At 49.8% G+C, this 21,838-nt stretch overlaps 3 protein-coding genes across 5 annotated transcripts in view; 2 read left to right on the top strand and 1 right to left on the bottom strand.

The window, feature by feature from the left end:
- UBXN7 (UBX domain protein 7) overlaps positions 1-7,230 on the top strand; it is a 31,539-nt gene extending 24,309 nt beyond the window's left edge. For all 3 annotated transcript variants that reach the window (XM_052804571.1, XM_052804572.1, XM_052804573.1), the window contains exon 11: positions 573-7,230. In XM_052804571.1, the coding sequence (XP_052660531.1) occupies positions 573-734 (162 nt within the window). In that variant the 3' untranslated portion in view covers positions 735-7,230. The remainder of the gene's footprint in view (positions 1-572) is intronic.
- Positions 7,231-7,341: 111 nt separating this feature from the next.
- TM4SF19 (transmembrane 4 L six family member 19) lies at positions 7,342-16,151 on the top strand. Its single transcript, XM_052804577.1, is given in 7 exon segments — positions 7,342-11,405; positions 11,407-11,478; positions 11,481-11,566; positions 13,445-13,628; positions 13,740-13,817; positions 14,366-14,550; positions 14,857-16,151. Coding segments are annotated over 7 exon segments (1,005 nt in total). The 5' UTR covers positions 7,342-11,192; the 3' UTR covers positions 15,044-16,151.
- Positions 16,152-16,156: 5 nt separating this feature from the next.
- NEU4 (neuraminidase 4) lies at positions 16,157-21,755 on the bottom strand. Its single transcript, XM_052804570.1, has 4 exons — positions 20,026-21,755; positions 18,979-19,184; positions 18,533-18,788; positions 16,157-18,129 (listed from the first exon to the last, which is right to left on the bottom strand). Exons 2-4 carry the CDS (start codon positions 19,177-19,179, stop codon positions 17,078-17,080), a joined length of 1,509 nt encoding a protein of 502 aa, XP_052660530.1. The 5' UTR covers positions 19,180-19,184; positions 20,026-21,755; the 3' UTR covers positions 16,157-17,077.
- Positions 21,756-21,838: the final 83 nt, after the last annotated feature.

The raw sequence follows: 21,838 nt of genomic DNA, 5'->3' as shown, positions 1-21,838 counted from the left end.
CTCTTCATCCCAATGCCCTCTGTATCCTGCCCCAATTGCTTTTGTAGGCAGAGAAGTCAATGAATTGGAAAGAGCTTTAAAAAACAAAACAACCCCAAAACCTCATGTTTCTTGAAGGCAAGGGGGGTGGGGGGAGTAAAAATACTGCGTTTATTTTTGTCAATGCTGCATCACAAAAATGCTTCTTTGGTGGCTTTTAGGTTTAGTGTAAGGGTAATGTCTGATAAACAAGTGAGGGGGCTTCTATTTTTTTTTTTTTTAATCTTAGTTTACTGTGACTTGAATGTGTGATGTGGAATTCAGCTTGCTTGAATTAATGTACTATTATGTATGTCTTCCTTCTGTTTAAAGAATCAGTTAGGTAAGGGATCACTTGGTACTTAGTTTTTATGATTATTCATACCATGTGGGCCAAATTAGATATTAAAGAGGGTCTATACTATATGCAAAACTTCAAAATTTCCTTTGTGATTACAAACTTCCTTTTTTACAGGAAAATGGGATTTTTTTTTTTACATTCTTTTGTGTTGTTTTGAATTATATGACACTTCCTTGCCTTTCTTTCTCTCCAGGCTCTTGTGAAACATGTCCAGTCAAAAGGATACCCCAATGAACGCTTTGAACTTCTCACCAACTTCCCTCGAAGGAAACTCTCCCGCCTGGACTATGAGATCACATTACAGGAGGCAGGCCTGTGTCCTCAAGAGACTGTCTTTGTGCAGGAAAGGAATTAGCACGGTGGCCTGAGTTCTCCCAGCCTTCCTCCCCTCTCCTCTTTGCCTGGGACACCAATTCATTAAATATGCAGTTGAGGGTCATAGGATTGCAGTGCTGAAATCAGGCAGGCAGCTGGCTGGCCCTTCTCTTTCTTCTTCCCTTCTCCTGCTCTAGTGACCAAATGAGAGCGTTCAGAGTTTTATTTTCTTCCTCAGCTTGGGCCCTGCAGAGAGCATTAGGAAGAACATCTTTCCATTGTTTTCATGGAATAAAGTAAAACGATGATCTGTGTATCCAGTATGCTGGGGCTTGGAGTGGCCATAATATACATACCCTTCTCGCTGCTATTCTTAAATCTGTTTTGTTTAATTTATTTTTGAAAATAGTGTGTGATAAGGCACTGTGTCATCTGTCTATAAGGAGAGAGTGTAATCTTCAGTACAGTCTTTCCTTTGTTTTGATTCTCTCCACGAAAGGTCTCCATTAACCTTACAGCCTTCTCAAGGGTTCACTTATCTAGCGCTCTGCAAAAACTTGGTTTTGGGGAAGGAGTTGGGTTGAGCTGTGGTGAGATACTCTGCCCCCATCTAATTTCAAGGCTTCTAGATTGCATGCATGTTTTCCTCCTGCTTTAAATGCTGCCAGTGGACATAGTAAAAAAACAAACCAACCAACAAAAAAACCCCAACTATATTCTATACAGGATTGACTGCTTGGCCCAGAGGAAAAGCTGCATGTCCACTGTTGGAGCAGAACTGATAGAAGTACTTGGTAGAAGTAGGTGGGGTTTCCATTTGTTCTCTTCCCAGCATCCCCTAAATGTCTCTTTTTTACTTACTCTCAGGATTTTGCGAATGATAGAAAGTGGCAAGATACTGTAAAGAACTTGGACTCTCTGGAAAACACCTGTCAAAGAAACTTGACAGTTAGTTGGCTTTTTGCTTTGCATGGTGTTTTGTTTTGTTTTCCCCAGGAGTGACTAGCTTTGCAGGGGTTTTAGAGCACTGACTGCAAGTGAGCAGGACAGCAAGTCCTAGGCAGGTTTTCTTTCATTAATTAAAAACATACACAGCCTTGTCAAACTGTGGAATGAATTAATGCTTTATAAAAGACTTCACAGCCTGGTGGCTTGAACGCTCTAGGCTGCTTTTTATGCTCTTCATCTGCAGTCACTTACTTCTAAATCTGGAAGGCTGTACGGAAAGCTGCTGCTTTATTTAGGCTTTCTTTTCAGCTCTGGAAGCTGGCACCAGAAGTCATGCAGGCATATCCTGTTGTGTACACTGGGCTGCGCAGTGCCCTGTTTTTCCAGTGTCGTCTTGTGGACATTGAGCTGTTGATCAGTTGGTGTTACAATAGGTATTACAGTGGGATAAAAGTTAACAAACACAGCCATCCTCAAGGTGGATGTCGAATCTGTGTATTTACAACTAAGAACTCAAGTTAGTGTGCTCTTCATCAGTGAGGAAGAAGGCATGTGAGACCTACCATAACTGCTAACTTTTTCTGCAACTGTCAGATGATTATACTTGTTAAAGAAAAAGACTTTAGTGGTCAGAAATTTACCATAGACTAAAACTTTTCAAGATATTTTGCCTTTAATTTCATACTAGCCTGCATACTTTGGAGTCTTTAAGGAAATCACAGAAAATGTCTTGCATTCTCCATGATAATATTAGCTCACAACTATCTTCTGCTCATAACTGAGGTTTTATGTGTAATCATACAGTTGCATAAATTGATTTCCCTTCTACACAAAGGCTATATTGCATTCTACTGCAAGATGCAGTATCCAGAAAGCAAAAGCTGATCGCGGTTTCCTGGTCAATGGTTCATGTGACATCAGATGGCATTTTTAGTTTGTAAAGAGACCCTGGCGTGGAGGCTGCTTCCCAGCATTGGAAAGTGAATTGCAAGGCCAGCAGAGGAGGAGGGGATGTTCGTGTTTGGCCTGTGAAGCAGCAGTGGCACCTGTAGACTGAAGGATCCTTTGTGTTACTAGTGTATCCAAATTCATAACTCAGAGTTGGTCGTATGAGAGAGCGGGACAGAAGCAAACCCTTTCTGTGTAGATCTAATGCTGCCCTAAGTAGCTTCAGCTGTCTAGTTGAAATAACTCACTCTGATGTTTGTTGCCTTGAAACTCATTACCTCTTCTGTGGTTAGCCACAGGAAAATTAAGGCAGGCTGCCAACAGGATGCAGTACCCAACACATGTATAGATAGTCCTTTCGTGTCCCTCAAGCAGGCTGGGGTTGGGAGCATGTTGGCCTTTCCTGCTCTCCTGCCAGTGTAAGGCAGGGAGCCTTTGTGGTTCTGCTGATTCCTCGATTCCTCTCTTGAGTTGTTGCAGGCTGGCTGTGTTTGCTGGTGGAGGGCCAACTCACTTTGCACAGGCTTGGGTTTGTATCTGCTCTGGGAATGTTGTTTGTTTTAACTTTTCTAGCAGTTAAGTTAAACATAGAAAATTGACTCTGCCTTTTCAGTCCTAGGTCTGTTTTATTGGTAGCTTCTCTTGTTTCCCCCTGCCCCTCCCCTGTGGTACTAATGTACATGGGGTTAGGCTGTGATATGTTGAAGCATTCTGATATAAAATAACTAACAGCTGTATCAGCAGTGGGGAAGAGGGGAGACCACATTGTGGACAAGAGCTGAACTTCTTCCATCAGTTCTGTTGCTGGAGAGATTGTGCACTGTGTGGTCCCATACTGTGAACCTTTCCTTCTTACCCTCTTTTTCAGAGCTAAGCGTGCAAGCCGCAGGGCAGCGGGCAGCTGACAACTCCTTTCTTCTCTGCTCAGCTGTAAGGAAAGCAGTAACCTTACGCTCATCATCTTGCTATCAAAAACAAACAGAGAGCCCTAGGTTAGTTAGCTTTTCATTGCTTTTGTTATGCTCAGTAACTTCTCTCGCAAGGAAGCAAATGTTGCACTTGGCTGCTGCAAGTTTATTTTTAAACTATCAAGAAACATGCCTCTCGAGCACAGTGTAAATGGTTTCACCTGCTGGTGTAGTAGGACCAGGAGTGCTTATGCTCTCACTTAATTTTTTTTTTTTTTTTGAGGTTTTACTTAGAAAAATATTAATCCCCTAACAGGGAAAGAAGAATGTAAAATTGAAAATTTACATTGAAAATGGGATTTTATTTCTGTCTTGCAGTTCCTAGTAGTTTATTCTGTTCCAAAAAGTTAGGAGCTTGTTTGTTTTGGTTTGTTTTTCTGGCACTATGTGTTTTTTCTTTCAGTTTTCTTTTGCTTTGATCTGTGACCAGGAGGCGGAGAAAAAAAGTTTTTAAGAAATATGTGTCCTTGCCTGTGGCTTTTCTCTCCCTTCATTCCTCTCCCCTCTTTCCCCCTTCTTCCCAGCCCAAATAAAAACAGTGCTGCAGCACACGCATCAATCAGCTGTGAGCGGTGGCTGAAAGCTGTTGAGCACCAACCAGGATACAACATCATTCATGTTGTTCCTCCAAACTCCAAAGGCTTTGTGTTTTGCTGGCCTGAGGAACGTGGCTGAAAACATTAACCAAGTTATGCCTGCAACAGCTTGTAGCAGTGAAGGTGTAAACTAGTTGGGCTCTATTTATAAAAAGCCTTTGTAACCGTTGCTTCTAGATGTTAAATCTGAAGTTCAAGTTGCTTTTGACAAGGTTGGAAAAAAATGCCTTAAATCTCTATTTGCAAAATAAGATGTTGAAATATGAAGGACAAAGAAAAAAAAAAATCCTTCAAAGGCTGTGGTTTGTGGCTTTGTATGAGTGTTGCTTGGCCATAATTTGTGTGTTGTGTTGCAAGGACTGACATGAGTTTGGAGGAGCAGAAGTGCATGTAGACAGTGGAGGTCGTTCTGAGAAGAGAATTAAACAGAGTTAACGTGTTTCAAGCTGTAGCTTCTTGCTGCTTGTGGAGAAGTTTCCTTTGCATGTGCTTTTCATCTAACAATGCTTTGTTTTGACATTTAATGTCTAATTCCAGCTAATAGTCACAGTCACAACCCGTATTCAGAAACAGAAGGCAAAATGAGCACTGGCTTTTCCTGCCAGGTGCTGTTGATACATCTACTGTTGGCTTCCCGCTTGTGATCCTTCAGAGGCCCAGAGAAGGATTTCAGGTCTTCCTGATGATACATGCTCTTAAGTCAAGCTGATTGACCAGCTTCAACCTCACAGCATTCCCTACTGACATAAAAAGGGCAGATAAAGACTGTGCCAAACATTTCTGAGTGTACTCGTGTTGGTTTTTTTAGGCTTTGAATTAAGGTCTGCAGTTTTTAAGTTTCTGACATTCATGGACTGAAGTATGTTGTCTTTCCTGATAAATCAGATAAGTTGACAACATCAGTATTAAAAGAACGTGCATGTATGGGCGTAATAGCCTTGTAAAATATAGTTGTCTATAAAAAGGCACCCAAAGGTACCATTGTTCCTAAGTAGATTTAAACAGCAGTTTTGCATCAGCCTACTTTCCAGAGCTCACTAGAACTGCTGCCTTGCTATTAACGGAGAATAACAGCTCCCGTCTGTAAAGCACGTCTGTTGTTCGCTGCTGCAAACAGCTTGCATTTCACATGGTCCACTACTTTCATAGATACATTTTTTAAAGACTACTGAATTTATATACTCACCTGCACCAGCTTATACCAGCTTCCACTTTCACTAGTGCTGTGGTTTGTACCATTGCAGAAGCTGGCAGCTGTTTTTAGAATGTGTTTTAATAAACAAACCTCACCACTGAAGGGCCTGATTTCTCAAATACACTTTTTAGAAAACTTCCATGTAATTCTGTGCTTTGCTGTTTGATATACGTTTGGACTATTGAAAACTTTTTCATTAAGTGTACTTGAGTTCTTGATGGCTAAGTGGAAAAATTTCTTGAAAGCACTAGAAAGAAAAGGCAGCATCCTCAAAAATAAAAGTTTCATCTCCATGCAGGAGGTCTTTGAACACAGCTGTCCTGTAGCAGAGGGCACGACATGCGGTTTGCAGCTTGTGCGGGCAGCTAATGACAGCCAGATCTGAGAATGCACTCCTTTCCTCTGGGAGGAGCTGGGATGCTGAATCCCGGCTTTTTGAGTCTGTTCTTGACGGAGCACCGAGCTTGTTCGCAGGGATTGAAGAGCAACAAGGGCTAAACTAAAAGCATTTTTCTTTTGGGGGCAAGGTGTCACTTGGGCTGCATTTTGTCAGGTACCAACTGCTGTGGAGATGCATAAAATCTGGTGTTTGTGATTTTTTTTTTTTTTTTTCCCTAAACCACATGAAGAAAGAGATAAGATTTTTAGTAAATGTCACTAGTTTCTTCTTGTTTAATCCCTTTTTAGTCCAGTTAGTAAAAAATAGGTAGTCCTGGATTTCCAGAGGAGGAGGGGTAGCAGAGATGCGCTTTAGATGGGTGAAGTGCAAAGTCTCAGTCCCATAAAGACTCAGTGTGCCTTGTCTAGCTGTTTCAATAGATTGAATGCAGCCTCTCCTCTCCCCCACCCTTTCTGTTTATTTATTTTAACAGAAATTATTTTCTTTAAATGGAACAGCTACTGTTTTAAAGGCAAAACAAAACTCATGGTTTGAGTGCTATATTGGCCATCTACATTGTTGGAAATACCGGCAGTCACATGTTTGGAGTTGATCTGAACACGTTTGACGACCGGCTGTTGAGGTCTGTTGGTTGACATTCCGCAAAGAGAGTCTTGCTGAGGTTTTCTCTGTCCGAGCCTGAGGTCTTACTGCAGTTTGGTTTTACTCTGCTATCTGCTCCTGAACCGGCGAGGTTAATGGATACCCTTTCTGTGATGATGTACAGGATGACTTTTATTCCAGTCTCCTCTTGTCTGTGAGATGCTTAGTGTCTGTCCACTCCCAATAAATATAGCCATATGTATATACACACACACGTGTTTTTAATCGGAGAATGTGGCACTTGACATCAGTGCCTCAACTTGCCTCAGTTTTATCTTCTGTTGTTTTACATGGGTATACTACGAGTGAGTGCAGAAGTTTGGGATTTGGTCACTGTCTTTAATTACTGTGAGTGTCTGCAGTACAGAGGAAAGTAATTTTGTAACTGCTTGTTAAACGGTGCTGAGACTTTAAGGTATAGAAGGATAGATATTAAAAGTACATGGAGCAGGGGGACGAGGTGCTATTTTATAGAACAAATTTATATGAAGAACATCTGGGTAAAATTCAGAGATGTGGTGCCTCGTCAGAGACACGAGACTATAGGATAGATGATTTTTAAAAATAAGGCTATTTCCTCTAATTGGTGAACTTACACTTTCAAAATTATGACTTTGCCTGTCAGTTTTTATGGTCATCGCTTTCTTCTTCAATGATGGTGACTTCATGTGGGAGGAGGGAGAGGATTGATTTGGAAGATTTCAGCTCACCATGCTGGGAGGGACCAAACTCAAGGAAACCTCTGATCTATATACACAACTGCTGCATTTTTTTATAAATATATGTAAATGTCCTATTGTAATATTTGATCTTGGAAATAAAACAAACGGTTTTCAGTAGCTTTCTTCATCTCTTGGGTTTTGGGTTTAGGGGGTTTTTTTGTTGTTTTAGTTCTAATGAAAGTCTGTCCCTGTGTTATGTGGAGTTTCTGAGTTTTTCCTTAAGGTTATTGGGGGTAGAAGGAAAGAAAATCAAGCCAAGATCCCTATGTGTGTGCATCTGACTTTTCAGTAAAATTGTCAGATTGGGTGCTTTTCTTTTTCCTTTGCCTCTGGGTCTGTGAATCTCGATTAGGCAGAATAGGTCCAGGTACCATAGCTTCTGTTGAACCTCTGGGAAGTTTATGATTTTCCTATCCTGGCTGTAGTAGCTTTCGTTGGCGTTGACTCTCTTTACAAAATAAGTAGCAGAAGCTGCAGCTCAGCTGGAGAAGTCCAAATGTGTGTTGTTTTAGATACTAGCTCCAGGTCTGCCCAGCCAGCAAGGACAGGGCTTACCTGAATTTGAAGCCCATTTGCAATATGGTGCCTGATAATAAATGCAACCAAGTGACTTCAGTAGAAAGCATCCGCTTCCTGCTGATGAGGAATTGTTGATTACTGTGAGCTGCTTGCTTAGCCCAAGAAAGCTTCAGCCCATTCTAGAGGTTACAAAATCTTGAAGAGACACAAACTTTTGGTACCTTGCTAGGAAAAATACCCTTATGAAAATGAATAAAAAGAGGCAGGGCTAGGACTTTTCATCCTTCCCAATGGAAAGGCAGAGAAAATGCGGCTTTCTGTTCTGAACCATCAATGTCCTCCTGGTACAGGTGTTGTCAAGACAGAGCCTCTAAACTTCTGCAGTTGTCTTTTGGGCTCCTTGGGACATTCCTGTAATGGCCTCACATGAAATGCTGATGAGCAGAGTCCCTTCTGGGCAAGCACTTAGCAGGTACAGTGGAGAAACAAAAACTTAGGAAACTGATTTCAGGTCATCCTTGTGTTCCTGACTGTAGGTGGGTGTCCACTGAAACAATAACTTCAGCCGCTGCCCCGGTCTTGCTCTGTTTGAACTCTGCAAAAAGTTATGGAATAGGGTGACTGACTGTGCCAACAGTCATACTAAAACCTTCAACCAGTGTTCATCATGACTCATTTCCAGCATGCCTTGGATAGGAGGGCAAATGTCCTTGGCTTGGCTTATCCGAACCCAAAACTTTCTTGAGGGAGGTCATCCGAGTTCTGTGGTTAACACCCTCCTGGGAGACACTGACTCTCAGAGGAGGCCAGAAGGCTGTTGCTCCAGCCGCCTTTCCAGAGGTATCTTGGAAGCGACTTTCTCTTTAGTTTTCGGCATATGTGCCTCTCCTTCTCACTATGTTAACTGGACGATGCCAGCTTCTGTGATGAAGACTTGCTTGTGCGCCTCTCAAGGCTGGAAAACAACCTGATCTCTTCATGCAGCTTAGGAAAATATTTCCCATTCCAACTGAGTTGGAAATATTTTTTCATCATAGTCTGCAGGTCAAGGGATACAGGATAGACTAAAGATACCTCTTGGTTTTAATTTATTTATTTTTCCTTTCTGCAGATGCCTTCCAACTTTTAACTGGGTTGGTTTATCTCATCTGAAGTATTAAATCAGGTGAAATTCATAAGGAAGCTAAAGCAAATGCCATATTATCTAGCACAATCGTGTTGGTATTTCTTCAGTCTGAGTTCTAGCCACAAACTCTGTGCAGGATGTGTCTAAGGGGATTACCGTTGGCAGCGAACGTGCCCACACCTGAGTTCGGAGAAGTCCTAGCTAGCTAGTGGCAGAAACAGATTTGCAGATGCTACTGAGAGGAGTGGGAGAGACTGCTGACTCGTGCTGAGCATCCTCTGGACAGGACCAAGGTGGAGGTTGGTTTGGCACAGAATGGTTCGATCTTGCCGATTCAGACTCAACTCAGCCTCTTTGATTCTCCTTGAAGCCAAACCACTCTTGAAACCCAACCTGCTGTACAATTTCCACAGCCCCAGGGGAGTTTGGGGAAGCAAGGAGCAGGGGAGCATGGTTAAGAGAGTGGACGTAGTGGTTATAAAAAGCTCACAGACCTTAAAGTTCAGGAAGAGCCACTGCCAAATGTGACCTACAAACCGTAGGCTGGAGAGGCAGATCCCTCTAAGTGTGACAGGATAAAGCGACACAAAATGACTAGGATGAAAGCAGCCAGCATCTGTTCAGCTGCAATCCGGTGTCAGAGAAGGAGTTGGCCGGAGGACCTTGCCGAGCCAGCATCGCTTTGCGTGGGACCATATTTGGCAGCGCTGTGGCTGGGTGACTTGGCAGAAAGTTACTTGAATTGCTGTGCCGACACTTTCATAATTAAGGTCTTGTGCGAGAAAGGGAGGCATGCAGCAGCTCACGGCACTTGGGGAAGCTGTGCAGGGCTAAAATTAGCCTTTTATTATTATTATTACTATTATGGACTTGAGCTGGAGCGGGTATGAGGGAAAGATCAGTGATACTGGGGAAAAGATTCACCCTGATGCTTCATCATGAATGACATGGTGTTTTTTGTGGGAGATGATTGACCAGATCATGTGTGTGGCAACGTAGGAAGCTCAGATTGCTGTGACGTAGAAAAGGGCACAAGATGAGGTTGCAACACATTTTCTTCAGCAGAGTGAAAAACGCTTCCTCTCTTTCTAAATAAAAAAAAAGAGAAGGAAAAATTGTATTATTCTCAGCAGTCTGCTGTCATACATGTTTCGCCTTTGCTGCTGTCTGGTTTTTAGAGACCAATTCGTCTTATTTAAGAATAAAACGGGGATTTACATGCTGGTGCAAATTCTGATCTTCCTTTCAGAGGAATTATCGTTATTCGGATAATTTACTCCTCTCAGCTTATTTTTCCTAGAAAAATGGAATTGGCTGATGTAACCCAGTCTCACCCATTCATCTTTTTCCATGTGGCACTCAAGGGGTCCAACTCCATTTTCTACTTCTGCCAACAGTGGCATGCTGTACTTAGAGCAGTTTTTATATTCTCGACAGTCCTGTACTCACTGGTTTGAAAGCAGGAAAAGCCACTTTGAAATGTGTTGGCAAATGCTACTGGTGTGTGTTACCCTAGGTAGAGCAAGGTAGCACTCTAGTTGCTTTTTTTATTTACTATATCAGAGCAAGACTGTATCGGGGCTATAAGATAGCTGCACTTAGACTTCATCTCCTGTGGCTGTTGCAGATGGGGAAGCCCACATCCCAAGTAGCTGATGTGCCTCAGGTCCTCATGATGAACGCATGAGGAATATGAACCTTCTCCAAACTCTTCTTTGAGAAGATTCTTCCTTTTGCCTGCACAGCCCACAAGCAGTTCTCCTCTTTGCTTGTGCTGCCCACAATCCCCTGCCAGAAAAACTGCTCCATTTTTGCCATTTTTTGTACTACAGCTTCCCTGTCTCCTGTTCTCAGACATGTAGGTCATGTTCTCCTGGTTCTGTTTCCCATCTTGGAGCTGCTACTGTCAGACCTTCTCTGTGGGACCAGAAGAGGAGCTTTCCCATTGCATGCTAACTGCCAGCCATGGAGACCCCGGATAGGACTTTGAAATGCTGCTGTCTGGTGACTTGCAATAGTTAAGATAAGATACCCAGAAATAACTTTTCTCTCTCAATGTTATCACCAAGATGCGAGATATATACGTAATGGGGGTATGCTCAACACCTGGAGGAAAAGCTGGGCTATCTGCAAGAAAGCAAAAGGCAGAAGATAGGAACCAGCTGAGACACGAGAATATTTATTTAAAAGCTTTTATCAAAATATTAGTATACTCCCTCCTGCGGGTAAGAATGAGAAGAGGCAAACCTGAACTATTCAGCAGCCACACACAAAGCTCTTGCACAACAAGGGAAAATAAGGTGAAATATGATGGAAGAAGCCCTTGGTGGGGGACGTGGACTCACAGTGACAGAACGATAGTGTTTGGAGTGGGCTGCAGAGGAGAGAGGAAAATGTTCTCCCTACATAGTCATTGCAGGCTGTTCCAGGAGAAATGGTGTTTGCTACTCGGGCAGTGGTCAAGGCATTTAGGGCAGATGTGGTAGAAGCCTTAAAACCTGAAGTTGTGCATGTTTTGGTGGACTTGTGGCTTCAGCCAGTGGAAGGGGGCATGATCGAACAGATGGATCAGCCGCACGCCGGCAGGGGCTGGCTCATTCAGATGGGACAGTCATTCTTCCTTTTGAGCCGCCAGTTGTGTGGGAGAGGGGAGGATCGTGACTGATGCGGTGGGTGGACCTTAGGGTGGAGGAGGAAGACATGGAGCACATGCTAGGACATCATAAATAGTCACCCATGGGTGATGCCTCCAGGACAGTGCTCATCTGAGGGGTGGACGCTGCTGGCTCCACGTGGCATCATTTCCAGGTAAGCCAGGAAGGTGGGTGGACAGGTTGCCTGGGCTTTGCTTGAATCCCCTTGCTTTTGGCCATGGAGACATGCTGGCAGGAAGAGAGTCTTTCTTTTGAGTGTCCTAACAGAGACTAATTCAGCTGCTTTACCTCCCCTCACAGAGGGGTTTGTCTGTCTGTATTGGCTGAGGTAGAAGAAAGCAGCTAATGCAAACTTGCTTCATGCTCAAGGGGAGCGTTGTGGGGGGGACAGCAAGCTGTGGAGAGCTTCCTGGGGAAAGGAGACCTGCTGCTTTCCCCAGGGAGAGGGCAGCAGTGGAGGGGCAAGAGAGTCCTTGGAGAGGTTAAGGGGAGACTTGCAGAAGACCACAGAAGCCTCGGGCTGGTGAGAGCAGCCCACGCTGTGAGCTCCTGAGGAGCAAGAGCTATTCTGGAAGGTCCTCCAAAGTAGGGAGGTGGGACTCAGCACTGAATGCTCGTGGCTCTGGGGGGGACAACCATGCATAATCCCTGGACTACAGGTGGGACTGCAGTGAGGGCAAGAGGCCCTAAATTCCTTATAACCAAGGCAGGGAGGATAGAAAGCAGTGGAGAGGTGAAGCTCCAGGATGGGTGGAACTGGTGGTCCACCTTGGGCTTCTTGGCTTGTGTCATCTCCATGCAGCAGAGTTTTGCAGCCCTGTTCCTCCACGTTCAGCCCTCCCTAGCCCCCAGCAGCCTGCCGGGGCTGGCGTGGCTGGTCTCTAGCTGGTTGCAGCCACACGAAGCCCCGTTGGGCTGGTGCCCCCCGGCCTCTCGGGCTATGCAGATGCTGGACATGCAGCCTGAGCTGTTCCTCCCCATCGCTGACGCTGTGCACGAGGGGGGCTGAGGCAGCTCTTCCCACGGAAACAACCACGCGGCGCCTCTTCGCTTCTGCTTCTGCAAAGCTAGAGTGAGCCTGAAATAAATTAGCCAGTGTGAGAAGCAGCTTGATTCAGGGAGCTTGCGCAAAATGGGTTGCAAGCCACTGGGAAAGGGGAAAAATGCATAAAACCAACTTGAAGCAAAAGTGAACACAGCGTAGAAGAAACCTGGAAAACCGGGACAATAGCAAACCAGGTTGTTGTCAGCAATCCCAGAGTGACCAATGGATATCCCCTGTCTTGGGGGTACAGAAGAGGGAGAGTTAATTTTTGACAAGGTATCACTTGGAGATGGGCAGGCACTTCCTAGGTGAACTGATAACTTAATAAAATGCCAGCGGAGCTGGATGGCTTGCCTGAGGATAGGTGATAACCTTTTCTTAATTAACTTTAATTGGTTTCAGCATATTCAGACCTACGGTAGGACTGGTGTGTGACAGGGATGGTGTTGCTGTTGGATTTGATTGGAGACTGATGTGCTTTCACAAGTCCTTGTCCAAGGATTTTGCCCCTTTCCTGGCTCCCTCCTGCTCGTTGTAAGCACTCAAAGTCAAACCGAGCCGCGATGGTTGGTAACATTTTGGAGGAGTCGACCTTGCTGGTCTCACATCTTTCAAGGCTCGGTGTGGGACCTGCCATTGTCTTAAACTCCCTTACCCATTTGGCAAAGAAATATTAGCAGGTCTGTAGCTGGGCTTCTCCTTCTATGATAAAATAGCTCAACCTCAAGAAAACTGCTGGCAGTAGATCAGTATTACCATTGGATTTATTTTTAATATTTCATTAATTAGACGGTGTGTGGAAAATAGGATTTCCACTGGAAATTGTCCTCGAATAAGGGCAATGCCAGTGGGGTAGGCTGGGACCCAAAAGCATGAACCAGAAAACTCCCATCCACCCGTGGCTGTGAGATGGGCTCAGGGTAGGGGAGCCATGGGGCATTGAAGGGATGAAGGCAGCCCCTTCCTCTCCTCCTCTTCCTCATGCAGGGTGGCCATGTGTGTGGGGAAATGCAGCCGGATCGTGGGTCCCTGTCTGCTGGTGCTGGGCATGCTCTCTGTGGCAGCCAACATCCTCCTGCTCTTCCCTGGCGGGACATCAAAGTACCTGGTAGAGGGGCACATCAGCAAGCAAGCCAAGGCCATGCCAGGTGTCTGGGGAGGCGGCATCACCGTGAGTACCGCAGTTTGCACCGCGCCCTTCCTCGCGTGTCTGTGGAGCAGGGATGAAGGGACAGAGCAGGTGGCTCCCCTTCGTCCCCCAGCCGCTTTTTCCTTCCTGTAGGTGCTGCTGGCAGCGACCCATATCACGGCAGTGGGGTGGCGATGTGCCGGCTGCTCCGACTGCGGCACCCGTCGCAACGTAAGGCAGCACCGGGACCCCTGTGCCAAAGCAGTCCCAAGCAGCCCGTGGTGGGATGTGGTGGGTGGCCTCAGGGTGGGATGTGGTGGGGTGCCACCTCTCCCGTGGTCCTGTGGTGGGACACAGCATCGATCCTCCTCTCCCATGGCCCCAGGGTGGGATGTGGCAGGGTGCCCCCTCTTGCATGGTGGGTCGTGGAAGGGTGCCTCCTCTCCCCTGGCCCCATGGTGGGATGTTGCATGGTGCCACCTCCCAAGAGGTGGCATGGGCTGCTGGCATGGGCTCTGCCTCACCAACCTCTGCATGGCAGCTCCCTGCCTGTCCCTGCTCCCTGCCTGCCCCCGCTCCCTGCCCGCTTCTGTCTGGCTTAAAACAGCCCAGCGATGGCTCTATCCTGAGCCTCGGCTCCCCAGGGCTGCAGCCCCTTGGGGTGAAGGGAAGGGGAGTTTTGCCCCCTTACCAAACTCCACCAGTAATGCACAGCCACATTTTGGAGCCCACCTGACTTTTGGTCCCCCCACACTGCCCTCACCGGGTGCTGCCCGCAGGCTTTCATCTCTGCTGTGCTCTCCAAGCTGGCACTTCTGGGTGCTACCGCCTGCTTCGTCCTCTCCGGGGTGGGTTTGACCGATGGACCCCTCTGCTTCTACAATGCCTCCGAGCATGGCCGTGGGCACGGCATCCTCTGGGATTACCCCTTCCTGGATGCAGGCGGCAAGGAGCCTGACACCAGGTGAGGCAGCAGGGTTGAGTCGTCAGTGCCACCTCATCAGCTTATTGCTAATTAAGTCTGTATTATTTATGGTGGGTGGGGTGAGGTGGGCTTGCTGGTAGTCATGCAAGACCCCAGTAGCTCAAGAGGTCCTCACCTTTCACGGCTTTCTATGTGGTCCTTCCCATCCCCATCACCCTGCTGACCCCGCTCATCCTTGGGATGAAGGAGGGGGCATCTGGGGCACACCTCCATGGCGGAAAGCAATGCGATTCCTGATGCATTGTGGGGCAGCATCTTGCATCTCCTTCTCTCCCCATCATGCAGGGCACAGAATTACCTGTATGATCGTCGAACCTGGAGCACCTGCCTGGAGCCGGAGGGCATCGTGGCCTGGAATGTTGTCCTCTTCTCCCTCCTGCTGCTCGTCAGCACCACCGAGATGGTGCTGGCCTCCCTCCAGATCCTCAACGGCTGCCTCGGGTGCCTCTGTGGCTTTTGTGAGGGGAAGTAGGGACCTGCGACGGTGCCAGGAGGATGGCACTTGGAGGAGGTATCAGCCCCGGGTGTCCCTTGGCTGGTGGCAAATGCTGTAGCAGGGATATGGCAGGAACTGTGACACCAGCCCAGTACAAGAACCCTGTGCAAGATGGACAGAGTTGCCCATAGGGGACAGACATCCCAGCCTGCGTGAGCTGTCGAAGCAATGGGCGTGGGGTTGGTATGCAAAGGGCTGCCTCCATGCAGAGCCCTCCGCCTGGGCGATACCTCTTCCTCCTCCCTGGAGCAGATGCCCTTGGGGCTGGCAGCCATTTGGGGATGGAAATGAGCCCAGTGAGCGATGGAGGTGAGGACCTGGCTCCTGGCATCCCGACACGAGCCCAATGGCTCCTCTGGCTGTTACTCATCAGCCTCCACCCGCCCAAGTGCAAAATGTGACACGATGGTATTTGTAGAGACAAGAGCTGGAACACTAACTTATTTTCATTAATCAGTCTGTATTTAGGGCAGCTTGCATCGGTGTTTGTCTCCGGCGCCGGGCAGGAGAGGTGAAGGAGACTGGAGGAGCCGAGCCAGGCTCTGGCTGGGGCTGGGGGCTTGGATGGAGTTGTGCTGGGGGAAGTAGTGCCGGAATTGAGGTGTAGACCCCCTGAAGTTCACCCATACGCACACATATGCATGCAGCAAATGTTAGGAGCCCCGCGCTCATCCCCACCGGCCCAGGACCTCCATCACACCACCTGCCGCTGCACTTGCAGGGGGTGTCACCGGCTTCAGCGTGTCCCCCATCCCTGCGCCCTCATCCCCTAATCCTTCACAGGGACCAAGCGTGGGTACAGACCTGAACCTGCCTGCGCTGGGAGGATGTTTGCCACAAAACTGATAAGGTTTGGAGGAAAGTAGCAATGTCCAGGGTAGCTTAAAAAAACCCCACAAACAGCCAGATTAAACAGTAACTGGGCAACTCTTGTGATTTAATCCCAGCTGGCAACTAAGCACCACACAGCCACTCATTCACCCTCCTCCCCAGCAGAATGGAGGGAAGAGAAGTGGAAGGGTAAAAGTGAGAAAACTTGTGGGTTGAGATAAGAAGAGTTTAATAATTGGAAAAAAAAAAAAGGAAAGTAACAGAGAGAGAGAAATAAAACCCAAGAAAGACAAGTGATACAAATGAAAACAATTGCTCACCACCAACTGACTGATGCCCAGCCAGTCCCCGAGCAGCGGCCCCCAGCCAACTTTCCCCCCCCGCCAGTTTTATTGCTGAGCATGATGTCACATGGTCTGGAATATCCCTTTGGTCAGTTGGGGTCAGCTGTCCCGGCTGTGTCCCCTCCCAACTGCTTGTGCACCCCCAGCCTGCTCGCTGGTAGGGCAGTGTGAGGAGCAGAAAAGACCTTAACTCTGTGTAAGCACTGCTCAGCAGTAACAAAAACACCTCTGTATCATCAACGCTGTTTTCAGCACAAATCCAAAATATAGTACTATGAAGAAAATTAACTCTACCCCAGCCAAAACCAGCACAGTGATTTTTGGAGAGACTGTTGAGAAAAAGAGGCATTGGCTCAAACAGCATCATTAAAAAGGAGCAATTAAAAAAGGAACATAAGTATTTATGACCATGGGAGGAAAACCCTCAGAGCAGGGTGGTAGTACCAGGTATGGCACAGCTGGAGCATGACGTCCCCCCGGCCCAGGACCTGGCATAGGCAGGTGGCACAGGGTGTCCCCCGCTGCCTTCTCCCCTGCTTTGCTGCTGTTGCCCCCCATTATGTATTTCATGGGTTGGCTCATGTATTTAGAAAGGAGCCTGGGGCTGGGCTGGTGGCACAAGCCTCCATGCCTAATCAACTATGTAATTAAAAAATAGCAATAAAAATAAGATAAAAATCCAGTTTTGGGACGGTAGTACATGGCTTCTGTGTGATGTGGCCATGCTGGCCAGTGGCAGGACACCAGGCTGTGAGCATCCCAGTGCACTGGGCTCTGGGTTGGTGCCACAGGGTCCGGTGCTGAGGGACCAGGGGGGAGCCAACCTGGGGGGGCATTAGGAGATGAGGCAGCTCTTTTGCCTCCGCTTCCTGCGGTGTGTGGGGCTGCTGTCCTGCTGGGGAGCAGCGGCTGTCAGGGGGATGTTCTGGAGCACATCGTATAGCGTGAACATGCTGAAGGAGATCTGCTCGTAGGGCGACCGCGTTCCATTCTCGTAGAGGCAGGCGAAAGCGACGGCTGGGCCACCAGAGATGGAGGCCTCATTGTAGGGCAGCTCCATGTAAGCCAGGTCCGAGTAAGCACTTGGGCCCTCATAGATGACCCACGGCTCAGTCCAGCTCTCCACGTCCCTGGGGAATGTGCTCAGGTGAACCCCCATGTTGACCCGTGACATGGAGCTGGTGGGGTGGGAGTAGAGGACCCACGTCGGTGCTTGGAAGAAGGCGGCGGGGCTGGGGGTCACCACAGGGTCCCCTTGGACTGAGGCAATACCATGGGCATGGCCGTGAAGCCCTGGGGTAAGACAGCCCTCCTCGGGCTCGGCTGGCTCATGGTGGCTGCTGGTGGCTACAGCGGGCAGCTCATCACCTGCTGCCTGCCGGGTGGGCAGGTACCGAAATCCCTGGAGCATCCCAGGGAGCAGCCGGCGAGCTGAGCCCTGGAGGGGCATCGTGGGGTCCCAGGGGGCAGTGGGGACATACACAAAAGGTGCAGGGAAGCCGACGACGCTGCCATGACAACCATGGGGGGGCTCGACCAGCCGCTGGACCAGCTGCCCCCCGTGGAAGACAGCCCCGTCATCTGTGCTGAGCGCCTGGACCCTGAAGCCCAAGGGGCTGCGGGCATTGCAGTAGAGGACGTTGGAGCCATCCTCCTCGTCCACCGAGACCAGCTGGCACTCACCCGTCTGCAGGTTGGGGATGAACTCCCCAAAGCGCCAGCCCCGGCCGTGGTCATCACTGTAGAAGGCAAAGGAGTGAGGGGTGGTCTTGCAGAGCTGGCCGAAGCACTCCTTGCAGTCGATGTGGTAGCTGTAGGCAGGCACTAGCAGCCGGCCGGACCGCAGCTGGATCCCATGCCCGGGGCCCAGTGCAAACGTCGCCCAGTCTGGGGAGGGGAGATGGGATGTGGGTAGAGTGGCCTCCATGGTGCACCTGCCATGCCCAACGTGGAAGGGTCTCCAGAGCATTCCCCCCCCCCCCCCCCACCAGCCTAGCCAAGCAAGGTGGTGGGGTGGGAGTGCAGCAGAGCCCAGTCCTCACACGTGGACCTACCCACAGCTACAGGGCCTCTCCATCTTCTCTCCCACCCTGTGCGATACAGCTACTCCCTCCATCCCCCCTCCCCTCTGCTTGAGGTCATCTTCCACCCCATCTCTTTGATGCTTGTGGGCTTCCTACCCTGAGGCCACCTCCAGCCACACCACAGGTGGCTCCAGGAGGCCAAAACCCATGGTTGTCCTCTTGCTGGCTGTCCCCCCCCTGCTCCTCGCCCCTCTCCAGTGGGCTACCTTTGATGGTCCCACCAATGACCTGCTGCGTCAGGTCTGTGGCTGTGCTCCAGCTCAGGCCCTGGTCAGCGCTGGTGACACAGCAGAGGCGGGTGACGTTTTGGCCGGTGACAATCTGGTAGGCTTCAGGGGTCCTGCCCAGCACCGTGATGAAGAAAAGGAAGAGGGTGCCAGTGAACTCATCATAGAGCGGGCAGGGGTTCATTGACCGGTGGTGCTGCAGCGTCGCCGTCTCCAGCACGCGCATGTCTTCCCACTGCCCAGGGAGGAGGAGAGGAGGGAGAGGGGTGAGGACCAACCCACTTCACCTGACCCAGCCTCCCCTCCCCATGCGGGTGCCTCCAGGAGCTTGGCTGTGCCAAGCAGTGGAGGATAATCACCTCGCTGTCCCCGTGCCCCCAGCCCAGCGTGCCCCCCCCCCCGCCAGGTGCATCCCCCTCTCCCACCTCCACATAGCTCCCGTAGATCGTGCCGCGGCGCAGCACCAGCAGGTTGGCGTGGGCATCGTCGGCACTCAGCCGCTCCTCAGCGAAAGCCAGCAGTTTGGCCACGCAGGGCAGGTAGAGCAGAGCAGGCACGCGGTATGTGACACCATTGGACTCCTTCTCAAAGAGGACTGTCCGGGCAGGGAAGTGCCGGGAGCCCATGGCGTCTGTGGCAGAAAGATGCAGCCTCACCCCAGTGGGTTGATGAAGGCAGGGGGGACCAGCTGCTGGGCACGGCTGGGGTTGCGAGCTGGATTGTCCTTGGAGGGGTTTGGGGTTTAACTTGGTGGGCTTGGGGAACCCCCCACCCTGGGAGCATGGGCTGGAGGGCAGGTTGCTACAGGCAGGGTTGAGGTTGAGGGGGGCTGAATGTGTGCTGCTGTGGTGGCAAGTCACCACCCCTCTGAGGTGGGACAGGATTTTGGGTAACACCAAAGAGGCTGACCTGGGCTACACCGAAATAAAATTAAATCAAATCAATCTTCGAGATGCTCTTCAAAAGCAGTTTCTGGTAAATCGAGGCCAGTCAGCAAAGGGCAGGGTGAGACCTGTGGTTCCCTGCTCCCACCGTCAAGTGAGTGTTGGGGGGACAGAGCCTGTCCCCACATGGCCAAAACCCTGGGAGCATGGGGTCAGGCTCCTTGCAAGGGGGTCAGGGAGCATTTTGTCCTGCATTTCTAGTACCTCCAGCGCAGTGGACCCAGCCAGCTCCTCATTTCCCCCCTCCCCTGCAGGGAAAACCTGGGGTGCACAACATGAACCGTGGGATCCCTGCGGCAGTGGGCTGCGAGTGGTCCCTGAGCACTGTTCATTCAGGGACAGCAGGAGAGCCGCCGTGGTCAGCTGTCCCCAGGTTACATGTCCCTACATGTCCTAGGTTATTGCCGCAGGAGGAGATGGGCATCCCACTCCAGGGCGCAGCCAGAGTGGCCGAGGGCAACTTTCACCTGTGTTTTAATTAGGAGCTTTTGCTGATCAAACACCCAACAGAGAAGCGAAGGCACTCACCGGGTCCTGCTCAGCTGGGAGTGTCCCCTCCACCGCAGGGTATTGTCGGCTCCTGCAGCTGCTGGCTTTCTGCAGAGCCTGTTGCCTCACTGCTTTGCTGCTAGCCCCCCCCTTGCAGGGTCCCCCCCACCGATGGGTCACGGGGCTCCCGCAGTGGCGCTGGCTGGGAAAAAGCCCTGAGTCAGCAGTGGCAGCCACTCGTGCAGCGTCGGGCAGCACAAAGGCACCATTATCAGCCCAGGCAGAGCCGGGGGACTGTCAAACCACCTTGCTCAAACCTGCCAGGAGGGAATGCAAAGGGAGCCATGGCACGGGGGTGTCTGCATCTCCTGCCTCGGTTTCCCTCCTCCCACAGGCTGGGAGAGGCCCGACCTCCCTGCCCAGGTGCTGCAACCCGTGTTCACCATGGTCTACCGCAGCCATGAGCTCCCCAGCCTGTGGGCTGTGGTCCAGAGGGTCCCAGCCTTCCCAGGACACCCATCCGGACACATGTCAGCTGTTAAGAAATTATTTTTACGCTTATATTCCATCACTGGCATCAGCTTAGCTAAAGGGGCTTGACAAAATTCATACGGCAAGTCACGGATCAGAAGCTCCAAGGTGACAGTTCAGGCTCATGCTGCAGAATTGGCTGGGAAAAGCCCCCAGGGACTGCCCAGGCTGAACACATGCAGCTGCTGTCTCCTCTGCCCCAGCTAGTTACAAATGCTTCCTAAGCCTGGTTAATTTTAGCTAGGGTTGCTGGAGCAGAAAACAGTGAAGGTGCTGTTAATCTCATGTTGTTTCTGTTGTACATCACGTGGGGTTGTGGAGGAGCGTGGATTGCATTGCAAGGTTAACCCTTGCCTCAGCTGGCTTCCCTGGCTACCTGCTGGGTTTAAACATAGCCAAGGAAAATCCCAACTCTGCTTCTCCCTCCACTTCCCTCTGACAGCATCTCTCCAGCTTCGCAGGCTGAGCTGCTGCCCAGCTAGCTTCACCCCAATGCGAAGCTGCAAGCTGAGTGACCCCGGATCCATCATCCCAGTCACGCCATCCAGGTCCCTGCTCCTGCCCTGACCGGTGCGAGTGGGAGGAGACGCTGACTAAGCTTTGAAATATTACACTATCAGTAATGGCAGGTGCATTGGAAACTGGTGACGGGCAATCATTAACAGTGGTGATGCCAAAGCCGGTGGGCTTGGCACTGCCATTCTTCTGCCGAACCTTCCCAGCACCAGCGTGGCAGCAGGGCTAATGGGCAAAGATATCCCAGGCAGGTTTAATTACCTCCTTCAATAACAAGGTCATGCCCTAAACAAGCAGCGGCCATACCTCCCTCCAGCCCTCTCCTAATCGGTGTTGGAGAGTTTAGCCAACATGGCAAGGGGGGCCAACAAAGTCTCTGCTGATAAAGGGCTTTAGAGATGTTGAGCCCAAGGGACCATCCATGCCCAGGGGCCAGGGACCCTCACCCAATAGAGAGGGGTGAAACCACAAAACAGGCCCTCCCAGGGGAGCACCAAGCTGTCCCAAGTGGTGCAGAGGCCCCCCACATCTCATGACACGAGAGGGATGTCTCATGTGTCGGTGGGGAAAGGCTGACAGACAGCGTGCCTGGCTTTGGGCACGATGCTTGGGACGCTCATTTGAAAAGCAGCCTCAGCATCACAAGGCATGTGGTTGAGCATGGATGCTGCTGGACTGGAGACCCAACGTCTCTCCTACTCCTTCAAGCACTTCATCCCCTTGTCCTGCTCTCCTCCTCGTTTCTCTCCCCCTCCCCTTTTTTCCCTAAATGCCGAAAGTCAGGACTTGCTCTAGCAAGCTGTGA

The sequence above is a fragment of the Harpia harpyja genome, chromosome 12, assembly GCF_026419915.1.
Source record: "Harpia harpyja isolate bHarHar1 chromosome 12, bHarHar1 primary haplotype, whole genome shotgun sequence".
Lineage (NCBI taxonomy): Eukaryota > Metazoa > Chordata > Aves > Accipitriformes > Accipitridae > Harpia > Harpia harpyja.
Note: the sequence above shows the minus strand (reverse complement) of the source record. Positions and strands in the feature narration are given on the sequence as shown.

Coding starts and splice junctions, on each gene's coding strand:
- NEU4 (XM_052804570.1), bottom strand. CDS start 19,179: ATGGGCTCCCGGCACTTCCCTGCCCGGACAGTCCTCTTTGAGAAGGAG. Junction 18,789..18,978: donor TCTACGGGAGCTATGTGGAG/GTGGGAGAGGGG, acceptor CTCCCTGGGCAG/TGGGAAGACATGCGCGTGCT. Junction 18,130..18,532: donor CATTGGTGGGACCATCAAAG/GTAGCCCACTGG, acceptor TCCCCTCCCCAG/ACTGGGCGACGTTTGCACTG.